General features: G+C 46.1%; 2 protein-coding genes and 1 pseudogene across 12 annotated transcripts in view; 1 reads left to right on the plus strand and 2 right to left on the minus strand.

The window, feature by feature from the left end:
- The window catches only part of DYNC2I1 (dynein 2 intermediate chain 1), a 46,745-nt gene extending 30,137 nt beyond the window's left edge, over positions 1–16,608 (minus strand). The window contains exons 1-7 of one of the 9 annotated variants that reach the window (XM_039836825.1): positions 16,420–16,608; positions 13,702–13,806; positions 13,263–13,348; positions 8,462–8,515; positions 7,337–7,757; positions 2,823–3,131; positions 358–413 (exon numbers count right to left, since the gene is read on the minus strand). In XM_039836825.1, the coding sequence (XP_039692759.1) occupies positions 358–413; positions 2,823–3,131; positions 7,337–7,757; positions 8,462–8,502 (827 nt within the window). In that variant the 5' untranslated portion in view covers positions 8,503–8,515; positions 13,263–13,348; positions 13,702–13,806; positions 16,420–16,608. Of the gene's footprint in view, positions 1–357; positions 414–2,822; positions 3,132–5,258; positions 5,351–7,336; positions 7,758–8,314; positions 8,400–8,461; positions 8,516–9,865; positions 10,472–12,642; positions 12,752–13,262; positions 13,349–13,701; positions 13,807–16,419 lie in introns of those variants that run through there. The other 8 variants (XM_039836836.1, XM_039836811.1, XM_039836803.1 and 5 more) reach the window with 8 other exon arrangements.
- The window catches only part of ESYT2 (extended synaptotagmin 2), a 71,447-nt gene continuing 59,518 nt past the window's right edge, over positions 10,601–22,529 (plus strand). Inside the window, exon 1 of one of the 3 annotated variants that reach the window (XM_039836918.1) lies at positions 10,601–10,871. Coding sequence is in view for 2 of the 3 variants with exons in the window: in XM_039836882.1 (XP_039692816.1) it covers positions 15,084–15,395 (312 nt within the window). In the remaining variant the exon portion in view is untranslated. Of the gene's footprint in view, positions 10,872–14,993; positions 15,396–22,529 lie in introns of those variants that run through there. The other 2 variants (XM_039836882.1, XM_039836890.1) reach the window with 2 other exon arrangements.
- Positions 19,308–19,426, minus strand: LOC120582208 (uncharacterized; annotated as a pseudogene).

Here is a 22,529-nt window from a genome sequence, read left to right on the forward strand (position 1 = left end):
GACAGCCCGGTGGCTCTTGGCTCTGCCCTCTGGGGCTGGTCAAGTGCTGCAGGGGTGGGGGCTGGACATTCAGAGCCTCACAAACAAGTTTTCCCCCAAAGCGGGCACAGATGCTCTCATTTTGTAAGAGCAAATGTAAAACTGGCAAACTAGGACCAATAATGTATAACAAGTCTCCAAGCTCCTCCACTACACTTAAAATATGGTTCAGAGTAAAATGGAAATAAGTTATCTGTTATCTATAATTTATTTCATTTACTGGCTATAATTAGACCCAACAAGAAAAAATTCATTCTAAAGCATTCTACGAGAACTGCATTACATGTAAGAATCAACCAAAGAGCACGTGTCCCTTACTGGCTGCTGGTCCCGTCTCTCTTTGAACTTCCACCTCGATTTCTGTGTTCACCACCCTATCAAACAAAAATTCCATAACCATTAATCAGTGTATCATGATGAACTGACCGTAATTACCAAGCTCTGTACAAGAAGGGACTAAAACTTTAACGGCAGCAGCTATGCTATATGCATCTCTTAAAATAACTGTTTTTATTAGTATCTTTAGTAAGCTAGGTAACTAGCATTAGGAAGATGAATAAAGGTATACTAAAAGGTGATTACATATTACTTGGGTAAGTAAAAGGAATTTAGAGTTATCAATTTCACATTATTTTCAGATAAGTATGACTCGTTCTTTACACTGCTTAAAATTATAAATTTTCCAACATACGGAGTGTGGCTATTTCATAGATGTATGCACCTAGAAAAAATTTTAACAATCTTCTCTTAATAAAAACTATTAGATTGTGCAAATAGACGTGTAGGTAGGTTGTGTAACAAAGGGACACTGGCTGAGTAAGTGCTTGCAGGAAGCACGGCACAGGGGTGTGAGGCTGGTCCTCAACCACTAAAGACGCCAAGAGGAGGGGACAGTCCCTCCCCAGGGCAAGGATGATTACAGACCTGGGATTTACCCATAAAAAGTGCAGAGCGAAAGAAGGGCAGGATTCAACCACCACTAAGAAAGATCAGTCTGGAGGGCAACATACAACATGTACGAAAAGCCTTAAAAAGAGCTAAAATACGCTTTCTTTGACCTATAAATTCTATTTCTAGGAAATTATTCCTAGAAAATGATCTAAAACATATATTAAGATTCTTATTCTGTTCATCTCAGAATAATTTCTAATATCAAAAAAATATCAGTGACCTGAATATTCAATATTAAGTTACTTATTAAATAAATGAGGTTATGCCATGATAGAATACCATATGGCTATTAAATATTCCAGTATTAAAAATCATTTCCCAGAATTAAAAGAAAAAATAGCTTGATTCCAATTTTGCACTATTAAAAAGTGAATTTAGACAGGAAAAAGGATGGCAAGCATATGCACACGTTACAGATGGACTATCTCTGAGTCTGGGATCATGGGTAATTTTTTTTACTCTTCCTGTATTTAAAAATCTTTTAAAAATTACTTAGAAAAAAGTCTAATTACACGTTTAACAGGAAGAACAGTCTGGCATCAGTCTATAAAACAGATCAGAATGGAAAGAGAATGAAATCAGTAGTGCTGGATAAGAAAAAATTAGAATTTAATGCCCATATGGATATAAAGGAGGAGAAAAAAGAATCGACTATGAGAATTAAACCTAAGGGAAAAGGGACTGGCTGGTGCCTGACCGACAGCTGGAGGAGGTACACAACAAGAGGCCCGTGAGATCAAAGTGACACTGACGAGTGGGAGGTAACTCAGGAGGGCAGCAGCCCTGGGAGCAGCCCCGCTTCACAGCTGCTGTCCTGGAGAAAGTTTAGAGTGCCCACTGCATGTTATGGTTACCTCACGATAATTATATCCATCGCCACAGTGATTAAGGAGCTAACGCGGTAACTAAGCTGAAAAGTGTATTTTCTGAGTACCTGAAAATCAATGCAAATAAAAATCTTAGATAATGCTCTCTAATCCCTCCTGATCTGATATTATATACTCATATATTTCCTTATCATATGGCTTCTCAAATATAAAGTAAGCTTCGTGAAAATAAAAACTTCTGTTTTGTTCGCAGATACGTCCTCAGCACCTAGAACAGTGGCTGACAGACAGTGGCCACTCAATAAATGTGAACGAATTATCTAGCAAAGGAAGTTTGTCAGCTGTCAGAAGCCTCTTCCCTGGGGCGGAAGTGTGCATGTGTTTAAGTCCCCAGATGCTGGTCAGGCACCAGCCAGTCCAAGGCCCCCGCCCTCAGGAGACTCTGCTTGGAGGAAGCACCACCCAAAAATGGGAGCATGAAATCCATTCACTTCAGAGTCTGGAAAAACGGTGCAACAAAAAGCATAAACATGAAAACAAAGACACTAAAATGAATGCAGGGAATTCTAAGCAGTTACAGTAATTTTGTCAACACACGGGAGGAAACTAGACCCTTTGCGATCAATCGTTTTGCGTACGTGCTGTTTTGTTTGTTTTGCAAACTTATACTACCAATTTTGGTCGAAACATTTTGCTAAAATTAAAATTATACGCTTAATTTCCACTCTAAAATATTGGCTTCCTCCTTAGTGTTCAATTTTAAAATTTTATGATAGATTTCTGAATATGCGTTAAAAGTACATCCCAAAGCAATCAGATCCAGCCTCGTGTTTCCAGCTCAGGGCCCAGTGCACTGACCGACCACAGAGCGCAGGCCTGAGTTGCGTTCTGACCGTGTGACGTTAAGTGCCAGCACCGCCATGGGCTGCGCCTAGACAGAGCACCCCCACTCCCGGAGGCTGACCGCGGGACGCCCACAAAGGAAACATGCGGCAGGAGCAGTACCTTGGGTTCCCTTTTCCTGTGCTCTTCCTTCGACGACCTGTCCTTTTTATCCATGCTACCTCGGTGCCTCTCGTCATCAAAGTGAGATCCTTCTTTGTGCCGTTTTTCTTTGTGTCTTTCTTCCCCTTCCTTGTCGGAGAACGAATTACTTTTTCCTTTTGAATATCTCTCTCTTTTTTCCCGTGTGCTGCTTTTTTCTCGATGTTTCTTTTCTCGATCTGGTTCTTTTGGCTTCCTGTGTCTTCTTTCACCTTCTTCTTTATAGAGCCAGTACTTAAGAGGATTATCTTTGCTGTCACCATACTGCAACTTAGAAGGAATATATTGAAAAATGAGTGATCCACAATGCGGCATGCTGTGGCACACGTTCTGATGAAGGCGAAGAAAGCTGCACAACCCCCCCTGCCCATCGGCCTCTCCTGCTGCGGGAGCCTTCAGGGACACTCATTCGGAGGATGTGCTTCTGGAAAAGACAACCCTAATGCTCAATGCTGCCGGCCACACAGCCCTAAGGATGACGGCGACATTACAGCCAGGTGCCCTCGCTGAGATGTAGGCGACAGCGTCCCAATTCCTCAGCTCGGCGGACAAGGCGCTGCACAGCTCAGCGACCCCCTCCTCTACAGCCTCATCCTGTCGCCCTCTCCCAACTCCTACACACGCTGAACCCCACCAACATGCAAGCCCCCCACACTGTGTAATTTCTGCAGAGACATGCTCCTGTGTGCAGCGCACCGCTGCGCCTCTCCTGATAGCATGCCCACCTGTGTCCCTCTCCTTGGTACTTCACGTCACGGGTCTCTACCCACCCACAGGGAGACTCTTAACCCGGGCCTGTCGTCTGGTCACATCTGCACCCCACATCACACGAGTGCTCGGTCATAACTGGTGGTGCCCACCAGAAAGGGGACGGCTGACCCGTACAGCAGGCTGTCAATGCCTGATGCACGTGGCTCAGGTCTGCAGTTCTGGGAGCAACATTGACGTGTCTGCATGGAACCCTGAAACTGAACTGTCCTCTGCCTTCAAGGCCCCCTCCGCTCATGCAGGCACTGGACGTCTGCACTACAGCCACAGGCCCTGCATGTCACACTTCCCTTGTCCTAGCCCCCCACATCACCCCTCCATGCCCCTGCGGCCGCCTACCAGTGCCGACCCACGCCATGCTCAGCTCCCCCAGAAAGACATGGTGACGAGCCCCAGACCAAGCTTAGTTCAGTCTACCACGCGTCTGTCACCAGAAAAAACTCTACGAGGATTAAAGTGCCTGGGGTTAAAAAAAAGTTATGAGGACCCAGAGCAAAGCAGAGGTGGTGTGGGGAAGGGGCTTCTGGGTATGAGGCAGACAGACTACTTCACAATTTTAACCTTACTTAGAAATGAATCCAAGATTCCACATGTAAAATTCAAAACAAGCAGAAAGCAGCAACACCAACGACTAGCAGCGTTAACTGTAAAGCACACTTAAACGAGCACAACTCCACTCGAGCAAACGCACGTGGGTCATGACCACGAGTGGAGTGGTAAGCTTCACACGAGACGCTCCCAGCGCCCTTCCTCCTGAAGCTCGCCAGCCAAGGTCAGCGGTTACGAGGATGCCCTAGACACCCTGGGGGACACAGGGAATGACACCCTGGTGTAAATAACTACAGCCTTTACATCACATGAACAAGCTCAGCCTACAGTCACTTGATCCAGTAAGTTCACTTCCAGAACTGATAAGGGAATAATGACGAGTAAATGCAGAGAGTTTACTCCATGAGTGTCTTTACAATAAAAAAATTTAGAAGCAACATAAGTGTCTAAAAAAAGCAGACATGTCAAGAGGACTACGGCAGGTCCATATCATTAGACATCACGCAGGCATTAAAATACTGTTATGGAAAAATATGATAATTTAGGAAAATGCTCAAAATGTATTTTCTAAACAATTCACAGAACAGTAAAATCCAACTCAAGAAAAAAGCTCATGTGCACCTAAACACGCACCAGGTGTCACCCTCAGCATTCGCCAGGGCTGGTCTCAGGACCCCTGTGGGCGCTCGCGTCCACCGTAAAACGGTGCAGTGTCTGCACACGGCCTATGCACACGCGGCCGTGTCCTTCAGACCGTCCTAGATGACCTACAGCACGTGGCCCAGAGCAGATGCTGTGGAGCCTTAGCTGCTATTCTGTCCTCTTTAGGGTATCCACCTAAACATTACCTTTGCATGGGGACTGGTTTTCATTCTTATTATTTGTATTTTCTAAGTTTTCCAAAATAACCGAGTACTACCGTTGGAATCAGAGAAACACACTTGCCAGTGAGAGGAAAAGTAACTGACCACACGCAGCGCTTGAGAACCATCTCAGGCCTTGAATTCTGTCTGCATTTCCCCCAATGCCCCTTGCTGACGTGCCTCCTGCTTCGCAGTGCCTAAGCTGTGGCCTGCATACCTTTCTTTCTCTGTATCGCCTCTCTCTCTCCTCATCGCCTCTTTCAGAGTCTTCATCTCTCCATTCCTTCTCTTCAATTCTTACTTTACTTACTGCAAAAATAAAAAATGTCTTTAGTATTCCCAAACTGTAGCGCATCAAAAGAACCTTCTAATATCTTCCTACAGTCTTCACTGTCCACACCAGGTTACAAATCACACAGTAACACATAAGAAAACATGTTCTCCAATTAGAATACATTCTACAATCCTGAGACTGGAAAGTTCTAGAATCTAAACATGGAACAAAGGAGATCAAAATGACAAGTGTACTGGGGCAACCTGGTGAACGTAAAATTAGCTCTTGGAAGCTTGAGAGGGGGCCAACCCCAACACACGCCTCTGCTGTTCTATGTCATTGATGGAGGTCCCGGCAGCATGGCCCAGCAGGCACATGCTTCAAGGAAAGAAAGCTGCCTCGGGATGAGCTGGGGGACTGTGTCTGTCCCTTGGCCCCTGGAGCCCCACTGCATATGCTGCGGACGCAGAAGACCACGTGCAGCCCATCTGTTGGCACCCGCCCCACCTGACCTGTGAGAAAGGCCACAGGGACCCAACAGAGCTACACACGATCGCTGATGATGCCCAGAGCATCATCCAACCAAGAAAAATAGACTTTCACTTTTGAATCTGCACAGAAAGGTCATTAGACTTAATATTAAGAGAATAGCTATTTAAGAAGAAAAATGAGAACAGAATTAAACATTCATTGAAGGAACTTCATTCAGAAGTACTCACTGAGCACAGATTACTTTCCTGGGAGCCTGAGATCTGAGAGCAGAACGGGGTGGGCCCCAGCTCACATGCAGCAGCGGAGGCAGGAATACACAGTGAGGGGGCCAGGCCTCTACAAACTGGAGGACAGAGGCTGGGCTCAGGGTGAGTACCAGGTGTCTGCCTGACGACACAAGGGTGCAGGTGCCATCGGCTGAGATGGCTCAGGCTGTGGGGAGGCTCTGCAGGCCGTTGGTTCAGTCTAGGGCATGTGGGGTTTGCCATGCCCATCGGATGTCAAGTATAGCACATACAGCCTGTGATTCAGGGGTGAGGCATAAGTGGGGACCCACACTTGGAATGCAGGGACAAATGGTGTTTGAAAGCCCTGGATGCCATCACCAAGGGGGACAGGAGCTAGACCACATTTTACAGAAGGGGAAACCAGTGGAGACGGGGAGGGGTGTGAAGAGGACCAAGGGAGGGAGAGGAAGCTTAGCCTGACCACGTAGCCCCATCCGCACATGCACCGGGGACAAGACAGGGCAACCAAAAGACTGCTGGAGAACAAAGGATTTCATCAGAAACAAGACAACAGCCCTGAAAGAGGCCAAGCAGAGTGAGGTGGTTACTTGGTGACCTGGCTACCTGGGGACCTGACCCCAAGGTCACCATTTTTAGCAGACATACCCTGAGGTCTGCAGCCCCATCACCCAGGGCAGGTCTGCTGGCGGCTGAGGGCCCTGGTGGGGGTGGCACCAATGCATAGCCGGGCCCTGCGGCCATCCTGGTGTCTCTGAGCTCACGCACATTCTATATATTTCTTTGCTATTTCTGCTGACTAATCTGGGTTTGTATAAGAAACACATACTATTTGTATTATGTAAAGGTTGTAAAGATACTTCCATGGCGGGGGGCGGGGGGTATACACTTTTACCTAGGGGATTCAGACAAGTAAAATTTAAATATTGCTCAAAATAAAACCGATGCTTCTGAGGAATCCTTTTTTACCCGAGCATAATTTTTGTTTATCTACGACATGGACTGAGATTTATTCAGATAGTAAGTCTGAAATGTTTCAACGGTTAAACTCTAGAAAATCGTTACCTTTTTCATTCACCGAGACGAGTTTCTAAATATCAAAACAGAACCAACCGTGAAAAGCACATGCACGTCCAACGGGGCATCTAATCAAGTGCAAAGCCAGCATGGTTATGAAAACCACGAGAGAGCTCAAGTGGGGAGCAGCAGTTCTGAGGTGAGTGCCCTTCAACGCTGAGCAACTGGGAGAGGCGGCCAGGTGGACAGCCTGGCGAGGACACACACCTGTCCGCACGCTGTGTTCCAACCTGTCAGCCAGTGGCTGGCGTGCGTCCGGGCCCAGCAGGTTGTGGTGTGCGGTCGCCTGCCGGGGCTGCTCCCTGCGAGCCCGGTGCTCTCGGTCCTTGTCCCTGTCTTTCCCTCGACTCTGAGACTTGTCCACATCCTGTTCTCTGGACCTGTCCCGAAGCTTCTCTCCGTCCCGGTCCCTCCTCCTCTCCCGTGGCTTCTCTCTGTCTCTCTCTCCATGAGGACCTTCCCTGCAGCTGTAACTGTCCCTCTCAGCTGCCGTCTCTCTGCACTTGGTGTCTGGGTCCAGGTCCCTGTGCTTCGGCTCCATGGGCTCTGGGAGGCCCATTTCCGACCCCTTATGCGGCTTCTTTCCTCTGTGCTTCTTGTTTTCTTTGGGACTTCCTGACTGTGCAGCCTACAGCAAGGGAAAGAAACAGTTTCTGGATGAGGCAGTCACACTCACTAATGGATCCACTGCAAGAAGGGCCTGGACCAAGTCTCCAAATCCACAGCAGGTGGAGTCACACTTAGCATTTCTGTGACTGGCAATAGGTACCCGTTTATAACGTGTTCACAGATGTTATCAAATGAAATCTAAAACACATCACGGATTAGAAAGCAAAAGAAAGGGGTATGAGGCTGTGCCCTAAGTCTCTGAGACACTAACCACCCGGGTCCCACTCCAAGAACAAGGATCCCTATATAAAACTCTCAGGAAGTCTCCACCTCAACCCCCAGGCTTCCTCCCACACACGCACACACAGACCACACGTACACATACGGACACATACACGTAGACACATACAAACACACACTTACTCATACCTGCAGATTCACAGACACATGTTCTCTCTCTTACATACACATGTACACACAACCCAAGCTTTGAACCATGGCAAAAACCCAACTGGGCTGCGAAGGTGCAGGCTGGGCCAAGAAACCCTGTCCCCAAGCACTTCCAGAGCTACTAACCTCACGGCTTTACTTCTGAGCCAAAAACTCCTCTGAAATGGGCCCCATGGAAGCAAAGTTGTGTAGTGCTGAGCACCAGGTAAAACTGTCCAAAAAAACCATACAGGGTCCATTCAGAACTCTGCTTAAATCTTTAAAATACATTACCCAAAGGTGTTTTCTGAGGTCATCGGTTTTCCAAGTATCATCTTTGGTTCTTCTCTAAAAACAAAAGTATAAAGTTAGAATTTTCAAAATTTACAATAACCAATTTTGTAAGCTCTAATTTAATTAGGCCATTTTAATCAATGGCACTTAGTACTTAATGTGCAAGAAATTACTGTCTACCAGAATTAAAGGTAATAAAAATACAAATTAAAAACAAAATTATTCACTAGTCTAGAATTACCTATAAATGATTACAGAATGTGTTCCTTTGGCTACTTAATAATGTAAATGTCCATGTTACTTCAAGGTTCTGGCTAAGCATAGGTAACACACACTCCCTACCTTCCCTGTGTCACCCTGAGGCCTTAAAGTGCCCAGTCCCTTGCTACTGAAAACACTTACTTTAATGAACCCGGTGCTTCATTGATAAATATGAAATGTCAATCGGGCATTTGAGAAAAACCAGTATAAGAAAGAAAAGAATCAAGATGAACATATAGAGAAAAATGACCCTAAAAGAAAATGAGCCAATAAAATCTTTATTTTGTAAAAAAAAAAAAAGGACATAAATTATATCCTCAAAAGATTTTTAGAACATTATAAGCACAAATTAAAACATATGCTACAAATAGGAGCAATAGAACAAAAATTCTTAACTTTAAATTAAAATTAACAAAGTAAAATATTTAAGTAGATGAAGCTAATGATAAAGCTGGATAAATCTCCCAGAATATATTTTTAAAAAAGAAAACAAGAATTCCAGAAGGATAAGAGAAAACAGAAAGGAGGAAATATAGAAATAATAGAAGAATGTCCTAGAAGTGAAGGTAGACTTAAGTTTCCACTTTGAAAGGGATGATCAAATGTCAAAAAAAAAAAAAAAAGACTGAAAAAAGACCCATAACAGACATTGGTCCAATCACATTGCTTAGTTCTGCAGTGCATAACTGCTCATATAATGATGTTAGTGTGATTATTGGTTTTCAATTTTAAAAATCAACCTGTCAACAAATGACAGAAAACTTAAGTTACACAATAACTTATGAAAAGGTTAGGGAATGGTATAGAAGATGACAGAGCTCAGGAAGTTGATGGCCTTAAAAGATAAGCAGAGGACAGAAAGAGGCGTGTAAATTCTTCCATGGGCTTTTAAACCACACACACACACACACACGGTCATCACACACACACACCCCACCCACTACTCCCACACCCCCTCATCCCAGACCCCCGAGGCTCAGCGTTCCGCGGTAACGGGACGCCTCGAGCTCCGACCTCTGACCTCGGCGCCTCGCAGATCGGGAGTCAGGCTCGGGGCCAGGACCGCTCGGCGACCGGACCCGTTAACCAAGTTCCATAAACCCGCCCCGCGCCCAGAACGACGTGCAGCCCGTGTGCACTCACCTTCCCGGGCTCCATCGCCGCTCGCAGGCCCGGGAGGCCGCGCTGCGCAATGAGCCCCCCGTACGACCCCGGAAAGTCACCGTCCACAGAAAGGTACCCTCCGCCGGGCAAGCGACGCCGATTCCTAGCAACCAGGAGGCGAGAGCAGCCGGGAACCGAGCGACCGCGGGCTCGGCACAACCTGCGACCAACCCCAGCGCGCCCACGCGTCCGGGACTCCTAGCAACCCGCAGGCGCGAGTAGCCGGGGACTGAGCGATCGCTTGTCCGACACGCTCCGCGGCCAACCCCAGCGCGCCTACGCGTCCGGGGCTCCTAGCAACCTGCAGGCGCGATCAGCGGAGGGCCGAGAGATCGCTGGTCCGGCAAGGTAGGTGCCCCCTACCTAGCACGCCAACTCATCCCAGACTCCTAGCAACGGGCAGGCGCGAGCAGCGGAGGGCAAAGCGACCGCGGGCCATCGCGCCTCCGTGTTCGTGACTCCTAGCCACCGGCTGGCGCAAGCCGCATAGAGCCGAGCGACAGCTGGTCCGGCAAGCTCGGCGGCCTTCCTAAGAGCGCTTGCGCGACCGCGAGTCCTAGCAACCAGCAGGCACGACCATGGGAGGGCCGAGCGATCGCTGGCCGGGCAAAGCCGGATAGTCGCCCCCTAGCACGCCAACGCGTCCCTGACTTCTAGCAACCAGCAGGCGTGAGCAGCGGAGAGCCGACGGCCGCTGGCCTGGGATTTCCTCTGGGCCTAAAGGGAGAGGGTGTGGAAGGAAGCTGGGAGAGGCTGGGATGTCCCGCCCGGCGGCGCAGCCTTCGGTGCAGGAACGAAGCTGCGCTTCCCTGACCGTGGGGCAGGCAGGGCCGGAGGAAATTAAGATACCGCTGCCGCGTCAGCTGCTGCTTATTCGGGTCCACTTAGCCTCGTGCCACCTGGACCGTCGGAGCCCCCCGACCAAGTTCGTGGAAAAGCTATGTTCAAGCCCTGAAACAGCGTCAGACGCCGCAAATATCCGTCGGTAATGAAAAGAGCTTTTTATCTGTATTAGGTTTTGCACTTTACAGATTATTTTCCAGAATGCTGTTGTTTGATAAAACACACCCTGTAAGAATGGTAGGAATCATAAAGTATTTGAAAAGGTAGTTGCTAAAAGGATGACTGTTTGTATACAACATAAGTAATGAGGGCTGAATCATTAAGACAAATATTCTGCATGTCAGGTGTGTTTTATCAGAATTACTTACTGGAAGCTTACAATAAAAGCTAATCTTAAACATGCAGGCCTGGGGTGGTGCAGGTCCTGTTCCAGCGAGGCGTGTCGTATTTAACATTTAGTTGTTTCCAATGACTTCTGCATTTGTTTAGTATGCAAATGTTACTTAGAAAAGATTACACAATGTTTTCAGACAAAAAGAATAAACTCTTAAATCAAGTGTTGAACAATGCATCAGTAAGCATATTACTGACAGTCTGTGTTTTTGAGATCATGATTTTTCTGTAGATAGAAAATTTATTTCACAGACATTGTATTCTTGAGTCACCTACTATTATGAACCAGTTTATAGTTTTATGGATCCATCTACTTTGCTTATGGAAGTCATTAACAGACCCGGTAAGCCTTTTATATTTAATTACACTGTGGTTTTGAATATGTCACTCCTATCTTTTCCATTTCCTCTCATCAGCTCTTAGGAAGAATATAAAGAAAAGGAAAGTAGGAAAGGCGATTTCATTATAGCGATGATATGTTTAGAGAGTGCTCTATATGAGGCACCAAATTAAAATTCCATTTGGTAATTCATTTAATTCTCATAGCATCCCACAGGAGATAAGCTGTTACTGTTTTTCAGATGAGGAAACTGAAGGCCAGAATGGTTAATTCACTTGCTTAAGTTCATACAGCTAGGCTGGTGAATGATCTGATGCCAAGTCCATTCTCTTAACCACTGTGTCATTCTGTCAACTGAGAAAACAGCTGATACTAGAAAACCTTCAGACTCTTTGTTGAATGTAAGGAAAGCATCACCAGCTATCATATTAGACAAAGTCATCCACATATACACTCCATGAATGATCTGGGCATGGCCCTTAAATCCTTCTCCCTCACCTTCTGAGTGCAGTCACAAACTCCTATCAAAATAATTATGTCTCGATTATATTTTTTTCCATTGCAGCCCCTACCAGTTCATCCACTAGTGCAGCCAGTTATCTAACACATGAATCTCATGTCACTCCCTGCTTGTTTCCACCTCAGCTCTCACCCAATTGCACTCTTTCATCACCAAACAGAATGACTTAGAGTTCCCCAAAGACACCATATACACGGGCTTTGCAAATACTATTTCTTCTTTCTCGTGATCCCCACCGTATTTGCTGAATAAATGGCTATAGAGGAAGCTAAAGCAATTTCTCAGACTTCTTAAAACAATTATTTTCTAACAAACTCATTTGTCAATTACCTTTTATCTTGTAATATTCCATTATCTGTATTCAATAGCTGACTCACTAAGTTCATTTAATAGAGTACTAGAGACAAAAAAAACCAAAAAACTAAGTAATACAGTCTGGACCTCTAGTAGCTCTTAACGGAAGAAGAAGAAATAGGCAAACAACTATTCAGTAATGTGAATGAGAGGCAGAGTGGCTGTGCCTTCTACAGTGAAGCCCATGTAGAGTTGTTAGGGAAGGAACCAAGATAGGGAGATGCAGAAGAGGTAGATGGAGTAGCTGACAAGGCCCAGACCTAGGCAGGAGGGGATCTAAAACGAAGCAGAAAGGGTTGAACTTACACCGAAGGCAGCGCGTTTCTCTGGAACTGGAAAGGATGAGAGCAGAGGCTGAACTTTCACAGTTTTGTAATAGGACACTCACAGTGGTGCTCATCTTTCCTCTGAGAGAGCCGAGCTTTTCATTTAAGAGCTGTCTTCACAGAAAGTAAGGAAAGAGGTAACATGAAGGGGTCATAGGAGACTGAGAGATATAAAGAGTAGAGTACTAGCAAAACCTAAGAATGGAGCGGGGCCTGTTATTAGACTCAGTGCAGGAGACATGTTCTGCCTTGCTGCTATGGTCCAGTATAGGGAAGCGATGGAAGTTCAGTGGGGTCACACTGGCAGCTGAGGCCGGGAGGCTGGTCAGTGTACAGCATAACTCTTCTCTTCAGGGTCAAATGCTTTACCACAGCCGTGCAGGGTTTCTTATGTGGCTTGTGTTCACAAAAGTCTTTATAGGATGTGATCCTACAAGTCTTTATTGGAAAGACTGCAAAACAGGAAGGATCATGCTCCTTCCTGTGTTAAGGCAATTGCTTGTGAGATTTTAACTGTCATGAGTGAAGCGTGGCATTAGAGCTTTAAGCTGTTGACAGGAAGAGGTTTGAGACTCACCTTTTTACATATTTACAACTTACCAATTTTGGTGAACAGTGAGAAGGGGAAAGCCACTTCCTTTGTTTGAGGCTTAGTGAACCTTGACTGAAGTTGACTGTTCTAGACCCTAGAGCAAGATTTTTATATATGTATTTATGTCTCCAAAGCAACACACACATATATGCATACATAATTATATAGGTTCACAGATGAGGGAAGGACAGAGGTATATTCATTCTTTTAGTGCCTGGTGTGCCAGGCTTTGTGCTAGCCCGAGGGTATGCTGATAAACATAATAGATAAGGTTCTTAAAGCTGAGTGTAATTACTAATGAGACTTAGAAAGGTTACCAGAGCATGCAAATGCTTTTCCCACCCCAAAGTCCATGTTAGCAAGTCTGGTTCCTCACATCTAACAGGGCTGATTGGTTTAGCTTTTAGTTGGCAGTCCTCTTCATCTTACAGGCTTTTGCTCTCCTACCTGCACAGCAGAGTGGTCTGTGGGATTATCACTGTTTTGTCCTGAAGATGCCAGGGTTTGTTCCTGAAGCTACTGCGTAGTTATCAAGTTGTTATTCCAGAATCCCTGCAGTATAGCAGAGAAGAACCCGTGTGACATGAACACATTTCACTCAAGAACTTAAAAACATGTAAGTGTGCTATATTTCTCTCCTACAGCCCCTGCCCTTCCTAAAGCTAGTAAGTCAAGGCTGCCAGTAACAAGATTTGAAGAGTAAGAGAGGGGGAAAAACCAGCTCTATTAAACATGTAATTAAAATTTCCTTGGAACTCACTGAACATGTTCATAAACACAACTAGGAATTGCCGAGTTTACTGGAAGATAAAATGATCAAAAGTTGTGCTACTCAGAAATCACAAGCAAGGTCTAATCAAGTATTTTCAATACTGCGTAGGCCAGGATGTTAGATTCTCACTTTTCCTGTGTCACCTCCAGCATGAAATTCCTTCATTTTATATACACGTAAAGGAGACCTATCCTGTTTTTTCTCTCATCTCTGAGGTAGCTGAGATTTCCAAAACAGAAACCATCTTTATGCCACAAGACTAGAACGGTAATTTCTTTGCTTTGTGGCGCTGCACTATCAGAACCACTCAGGAGCGTGTGTTTAACATCTTAAAAGTTTATTAAACAGTACCTTCCTGTTTAGGAAGTCATTTGACAGATTCGGCAAGTCTAACACGCAGGAGCGTGAATTCGTTCCTCACGAGCCCTCCAGGAACCGCGCCCCGTAGGGTGGAACCAGCGGAGCCCGCCCCATCCTAACGCTCGCGGCCGGATCCACCCGTAGCCCCGAGGCCCACAGGCTTGTGACGGAGCCGCGCGCCGACGCCCGGCGGCGCTCTGCAGCCAGGACTGACAGGGTCGTCCGCCCCCGGCCCTTCCCAGACTCAAGTCCCGCCGATCCGCGGCCGGAAACCGCGCCACGCGGGGTCCCCGCCCACTCCCTCCTCAGGGGCTGCCGCGTTGACTCGCGGTGACAGCAGCAGGCCAGCCCCGCCTGCCGGGCGTGAGTACGTGCTGCGCGCCGAGGGCCACGCCCGGCTGCTACGGTGGTGCCCGCCCTGCCCCCTCGCGGTGACGTCAAGGCCCCGCCCGCTCCTGCTTCAGGTGGTGCCCCGCCCACCCCTCGCGACGGCATTGCACGTAGGCCCCGCCCACGCCGAGCGGTGCCGCGCCCCGCCCTCCTGCCCGTCATGCGCACTGACGTTGCACGCCGCCCGCGGGCGGAAGCGCGGGCGGGCTGTTGCTGCGGCGCGGTCCCCTCAGAGGGGCGCTGGCGCGCGGGCTGAGGCAGCTCGCCCTAGACGGGACGCCCTCGCTGCGCGGCTAGGTGGCTGGCGATGAGCGGCGCCCGGGCCCCGGGCCCCGAGGCCGGCGCTGCCCGGGCCGAGCCGGCCGGAGCGGCGCTGAGCGTGGACGTGGCGGGGCTGCTGGCGCAGCTGGCGCGCAGCTTCGTGCTGCTGCTGCCGGTGTACGCGCTCGGCTACCTGGGCCTGAGCTTCAGCTGGGTGCTGCTGGCCCTCGCGCTGCTCGTGTGGTGCCGGCGGAGCCGCGGCCTCAAGGCCACCCGCCTGTGCCGCGCGCTGGCCCTGCTGGAGGACGAGGAGCGCGCTGTGCGCCTCGGGGTGCGCGCCTGCGACCTGCCGGCCTGGGTGAGTGGAAACGCGCGGACCGCCCCCGTCCTCGGCCGGGCCCGGGCCAGGGGTGCGCGCCCGGACGAGTGCGGGGCGCGGACGCCGCCCGCGCCAGACCCCGCCAACCTCCCGGGTCAAGGGTGCGCCCCGCCGCGCCCCCTCCCTGCCTACCGGTCCGAGTAGGTGTTTGCGCCGCTGTCGCCCTCACCCGCTCACTTCGGGGCGTCCTGACCGCCGCCAGCGTCCCCCGAGGCCCGCCTGGCCGGGTGCAGATGTCCGGTCCAGATCGCTGTCAGCGCGCCCCACTTGTCTAAATCAGTTGTCCTCGCCTCTGTCGCGGGCCCGCCCGTCCGGTCACTGTCGCCCCGTCGACCCCGTGCGCGCTGGCTTTCCGCAGCCGCCTCCACCCCACCGCCCCCAGGCCTGAGCAGAGCTGCGGGTGAGGTGCGTGTTGTGCCCTTCTGCCCTGGCCACGTCGCACGACCGACCCGGGCCATTTCCTCGGCTGGGGGAAACGAGTCCTGCCTCTGGGGCGGGCTCAGGGCGACTGCGGTAGCCTCTGCTCAGAGTCCTGTCGCACCACCGCCACAGGCCTAGCAACCGCCCGGGTACAAAAGGGAGTGGCAGCCGGTGGCTTGGGAGAAGTTAATTTTTTTCTCCTTTCCTGAGAAGACTGTCATTTCTTGGTTGTTTCTGGCGCAGCTGAAGAGCAATGAGGGTCCCCCCAGAGAGTTGCTGATATTAAGATGATTGGAAGTTTGTTTAATTTCTTTTGGAAGTAACATAAGACTGGGCGCTTTTCCGTAGGTGAACTGGCGTCCAGTGTGGGTGGGAGGGTGCGGGAAGCGTTGGAAGAGTCTTGGTATTGATCATTTTATTTTTACCTCAAGTAATTCTCTGCGTGATTTATTTATGCAGTATGGAAACTAATGGAGTTGGCGTCCTCATCTTTTTCTCCTCGCTCCCTTATCCTTTCTTAATAACCATGAGTCGATGTCAGTTTCAGACGGCAGGAAATAGCTTTAAGATAAATGATGCTTACGTTAGGCTTGGTGTAAACTTCGTGTAAAAATGGCCAGCCGGTGAGTTTCAGAAGGGTCATTTTCTCTTGGAGGAGAGAGGGCTTAGCAAATGATCCCTGTTTCCAGTCATGAGACTCTGGAAGTAAGGCATGGAGTGTATGACGCAAGAGGCAAACAAACAGGTTGGGAAGGAGCAGTGCCCAAGGCTAGGAAGAACTCAATGGATGCTACCTTGTGATGACAGATGGCAGCTGCACTAGGATCTCATAGTCAGGGACCTTTGGAATTTAAAACTGTCAATGCATGGTGGGTACGGGGTACAGTAGTATTGTGGGGAATAGATAACTAGAGCAGGAAGGGGGAGAGAAGTGTGGAAAATGGGTACTCACAGTCACTGAGGTGGGCAAAGCTAGGAGCATGTGCACTGTGGAGATGCAGAAGGACTTTCAAGTGCACATTGTACCTGCCTTACTCTGAGTTAAATGATGCCAGAAGTCAGCTGAAGACTGATTAGGCACATCACTGAAACAGTGGGCATACTTAGGGCTGAAACTCACAGGAACTGATGACGCTAACTTCCATAGGTATTTGCTTATCCAGCCATTGGCTAATATCAGCTTGCTTGTACAAATCCTTGTGAAATGCACATTATTTGCAAGTAGTACATTAACATAGTTGCTACTGTATTGAAGGACAGGACAAATTCTTTGAAAAAAAAAACATAATGAAAGGGCGATTAGTCAGAGATTCTTGGGATTTTCCTCTGTGTGACTTAAACTAATAAACCATGGTGTCCATCTCATAGAGTAAGGAATCTATAGTTTCTCAAATTTTTCACTTTTTTCCAAATTTATATTTGTAATCATATTACACATATATAAACATACCTGCATTGCTTAGAAAACTTCTGGAACGATCCACACGAAACTTGACAATGATCACATCCAAGAAAAGCACTAGGAGTCTCGGGTTTGAGGGAGTTTTGTTTTTTATGACGGTTTTTAAAAATTCCATTTTTAATTATAGTTGATGTACAATTTTTATACCGTTTAAAATTATAATAGTCATGTGTTATTTTCATAATAAAACCAGTGAATTACACTGCTAGAAGGTGCCTGCTATTTTGCTATAGTCAAGTCAGGGAGCAAATCAACAATAGAAGAAGCCATACGTAAGAAAAGTTAAGATTTCTGTTTTAGTAGTATTTTGATTTTTACAGTACATACTTAGTACTTAGGGTTCTGAATTTTGGGCTGGTATTTTGCTTTGAATGAGATATATTTGTACACATTTTCATAGTGTGTCGTTAACTATGATTCATAGAAGGGCTGGAAGCATAGGAAAATATGAACTAATGGGGTTCTCTTTTTCAGCCCCACTTTTGGATATGTTCACTTACAGTTTTGATTTAATAAAGTAAAAATTTACACTATATGAAAAATGAAATAAAGAATGTTAATAGTTTGAGAAAGCTATGTATCGTTTTGAATTAAAGCTATGAGGATACGGAAAATAGCTCTCACTTAACATGTGATAATTCTGTAAGATTTTGGTCCCACAGCTTTAATGTAAACCACGTTATTATTCATTTCTCACTCCCCTCCCCCCCAAACGAAAAAGGCCTGGCAGGTTTGGATTGCTGGATCGAGGACTGGCTTTTTTGTTGTACCAGTGTCTACCCTGTGTTAATTGGGCCCTGTAAAATTAGATCGTAGTGAATATTCTTGAAGAGTTTTTTCTAGAGATGAATAAGAACAAAATTCTGCTGCTATTTTCATTTATTTGGAAAATTAGAACTTGGTAGAGTGAAATTTGTCCCATCCTGGTTTTTCTACTGCCAATAAATGCTGATTCTATGGCTGCAAAAAAGAGACCCAAACCTGTCTTATACAATATTACCCAACGGTTTTGACAGTTGGTCTTTTATTACTCGAACACTTTGAAGACTGAGATTTAATGCTGTTCTCTACTACTGTGTACAAGCTTTCCTTTGGGGAGAGCTTTCTTCTTCCCATTGTTCTGAGAAGTTTAGGAGAATTTAACTCAAACCAAAATTTAATATGTATAGGCTAAGAACCAAATAAGCAAAAGAAAAGAATTCACTTTGGTCTCATATAAAGCAAAGGCAAATATTTGGTTTTATTCTCAGTGTTAACCATTGACCTGCACTTTAATGAAATTTGTGAAGACTTGTAACAAAATAGCATAGCTAAATGAGGAACCACAGTTCAGCTATTTTAAACTGTGCTTGCTACTTTAGCACTTAGATCCTAGAGCGATTATGTGATTTGAGAAAATGTTAGAGCCCTCTTCATGGCTGTCAAGGGACAGGAATGCTCTGTGTGTTTCTTGTTTATACCCACACTGCTGCCCTAGTACACAGGGAAAGGACTGAGCGGCAGTGCATTGCGGTGTTATGTCGTCTAAATGCTTCGTTAGGTTAGAGCGGAATGCCCTGGGGTTACTAGACATAAGGGGGTAAATACCAGTTTTTTAGTTTAAACTAAACAATGGATTAAAATTTGGGATATGTGCATCCTTCAGCTTATATATTCTGGTTTTAGTAATACATAATTCTGTTTCCGATGAATGTTAGCTTCACTTTACATTTCAAGAAGGGAGCATATAGAGCTAGAACTAAACTAAATAATTTAAATAAATACATAAATTGAAAATATATGTGAAATGTTTATATTAAATTACGTTAAATATCTGAATCCCGTGAAGAGCCAACTATGAAAACTGGTAACTTCGTGTTCTGGTTAGGCCTGGTGAACCTCTTTTCTGTCAGTTTTCGTGATGTCTACATTGGCCACAGCATTTAACTTTGAATAATATCACAGACATTGTGAATATACTAAAAACCACTGAATCGTACATTTTATTTTTTATTCATTTATTTTTTTTATGCCTATGGCACCTGGTCTTCCTAGGTGGTCTCCCATTCAAGTACTAACCAGGCCCGACCCTGCTTAGCTTCTGTGATCAGACAGGATCGGGCTTGTTCAGGGTGGCATGGCCGTAGACAAATTGTACACTTTAAATGAGTGAATTGTATGCTATGTGAATTCTATCTCAGTAACACTTAAAAATATTATAGACATTGATTTCCTTTAAAAATAAAGAAGTGAAAAGGTGAGCAGATATAGTACAAAGTCATACGTACCTCTTTCCTTATGGAATTCCAGCTAAAACTCCAATTTAAATTTGGAGACATATGGAAAAAATATTTAATTAAAGGGTGGGCTTACGAATGACCTTAAACCTGATGTTACTGTAAACGTTGATATATTAGCTAAACAAATTCAAATTGAATAACAATAGAAATCTTGCTTTATAGATATAAACAGCCTTAAAAGTGTGTTTTTTTTGGTGAGTTATTCTAAGTCCTTCAATTCCAAGTAGCAGTACATACTTACCATGCTTGTTTGAGAAATTTAGCCCATAGATTGGTTTGTTTTATATTAGATAATTCTATCATAGCGCGATTTAGAATGTACTGTTTGTGGTCTTTCGCATTTTATTATGTTTTGTTAAGTTATTATCTTTTTTAGTTTCCATGACAATGCTGCCTCAGATGAACTTTCTTCCTCCATTTAAAGATCTGATGACCCACTGTACCAGGAAGTGTGAGAGGTCATTCTACCCTCACCTGTGATCAGGTAGATAGAGGCAGGGCGTGGCCCCAAGCCAGTGCCGTGGTGGGTCAGGAGAGAGGATGGGAGGTGGTCAGTGGTGAGGGGCACAGAGAGAGACCCTTGGAGACATTTAAGGTAGAAGGGCGTGGTGCTCTTCTCGGTGGGAACAGCAGGATGAGGTGCGCGGTTGGGAACTCGGGGGCATATTCCAGTGGAAGCATCCGAGCCCAGCTGGGGAGCACGTCCCATCTGGGGGGAAAGTGGCGGGAAGCTCACCAGGGCTCGTGCCTTCCCCTGGGCCCGTGCCTTCCCCTGGGCCCAGCGGCAAGGAGTAGACATGCTGGGACTGGGCCGTGGGCTCAGGGCAGCACTCCCGTTCGCAGGGAGCTCACCGGGCGGAAGTGTAAGTGTTCAGACCCTGGAGCAGGGGGAGATAGTGATGTATTCAGAACTAAGTGTGTGAAATCAGAAAATGGAAACACCTGTGCAGTTTCGAGCTCTCACCTCGTCTCCACTGCCAGAAAGACTTGCAGCCAGGATTATTGCTGGAGTGTGCTCTGCACCGTTGAGGTAGCCGGAAGTACCCATCCACCTTCCGGCCAGTGGATGTTCTCTTTTACTCTTAATGGTTTTATTGTGCTTGAAAGACTGAGTCACCTGGTGTTCGTTTGGAATTGGATTGGGCGTAGTTCTTACATAAACAGTGTTAGTAGTTGTCTTTTGCCTTGAAATATTTTTCCACTGAACGTGTTTTATACAAGTTTTCTCATGGTCTTTCTTCCTGTTACTGATTTTTCTTCATTTATTTTTCTTAACTGTTACAACAATCCTGTAATTTTTTTTAAAGGAAACCATTTATTTTGGTGAATTCTTCCTAGAGTCGATCACATTTTCAGGAACTAGCCCAACTTATGTGTAGGGATTAAAAACGAGCCTTTATTGATTCATCTATTCATTCAGCCAACATTTATTAGACGTTCATTATGTTCTAGGTATCATGTTAGGTTCTAGAGACACAAAACATGAGTAAGACAAGGCATTAAACTCAAGAATTTAATAGCTGGTAACAAACCTATGTGTAACTACTTGTTTTAGTCATAGTACATTGGTAGGTTTGTTTTTTTTTTAATAAAAGTAATACATATTAATTTTTTTAATCCAGGAAAATCATTTGTTCAGGAACATGTGGTTTAAAATTTATAAGTTTTCTAGACTCATAACTACATTTAGAAAAAGGCAAGATAGCCCTTTCTTAGGCCTTTCAGTTGGTGTAGTGGAATGTTCATTTTTTAAAAAATATTGTGCCGTGTAGAGCATTTTGTACATTTACTAAAGTAATCGCTCAACTCTTTAAATATTATTTTAAAACAAAGATTTTATTGAGGAGGATTAAAATTTTTTAGGGTTTGTTGACCTGGCTATGCCTAAAAGTCCCCTTTTATGCTTTGCTGTCTTTGCCTACTTTGCGAAGGCAGTTTTGGGCTTGCTCATAGCGGGCGCCTCTGAGACCCGCAGTGGCGTCTGCTGCCTTTTAGTGGTCTTCGCCGGTTGGTTGTCTGGATGACTGTATCCAGGATGACAGTATCGATGCGAAATAACAGAACATCTTAAGTGCACCCTGTGTGTCAGTAGCAGTCATTTTCTTGTTAAAAACTCTATTTTTGTGCCTGGAGACTGCACTCGAGAGCTAACGATAAGCACGCAAAGGGCAGATGTAGACGTAGTAACACAACAGTGTTCTTTGTGCTTTCCTTTTTTATTATTTGTAAAATTGCTTTTGAAGTTGAGCTTTGAGTTCTTTTGTTCGTTCAGTCACTTAGTGAAGTTCCCTTTATCTTCCTATTTTTAATGAACACGCAGTTGGGTTTTTCTTTATTTCTTATGTCATAGCTAGAGCAGTTTAAAAAAGGTAGTTTTTCTGGTATGAGAAGAATGCATGCTCATCACAGAACGTTTCTAGTTTTGTAGGAGAACGAAGAGGAAAAAGTCACCCGCAGTCCTACTGACTAGTGATAGCCATTATTAACATTCGGGCGATTTTCCGAATCTTCCATGTATATAGATGCTATGTGTGTGTGTTATGTTCACCTTCATTAAGCATTACGTTGTGGATATTGTCATGATTCTTCAGAAATATGATTGGGTATTTCATTGTGGTCATCTGGCAGCTCTTGGTCACTGAGTGGTGTCACTGGCACATGAGTGGCTTCCCTCATGGTTCCAGGCTCACACGTGATGGCATTGCTGCTGAGGCACCCGCGCGAGAGGCAGCCACTGTGTCTGGTAGATGTGGGTTCCTGTCTGAGACCCCCCTTCCTGGCTCCGTGTGCTTGGTCAGTCAGCTTCGCCTTTTAGAACCTTCGTTTCCTCGTCACTAGATGGGCACTGAACCGAGCCTCACCCTGTGATGTGCTTACGAGGCTGGAATGTGGAAGGCCAGGGATGTGCTGGTGCTGGCGCTGGGCCAGGGCCGCCAGGGGTGCGCCTGGGTT

Source organism: Pteropus medius, unplaced genomic scaffold, assembly GCF_902729225.1.
Source record: "Pteropus medius unplaced genomic scaffold, Ma_sr-lr_union100, whole genome shotgun sequence".
Classification (NCBI taxonomy): domain Eukaryota; kingdom Metazoa; phylum Chordata; class Mammalia; order Chiroptera; family Pteropodidae; genus Pteropus; species Pteropus medius.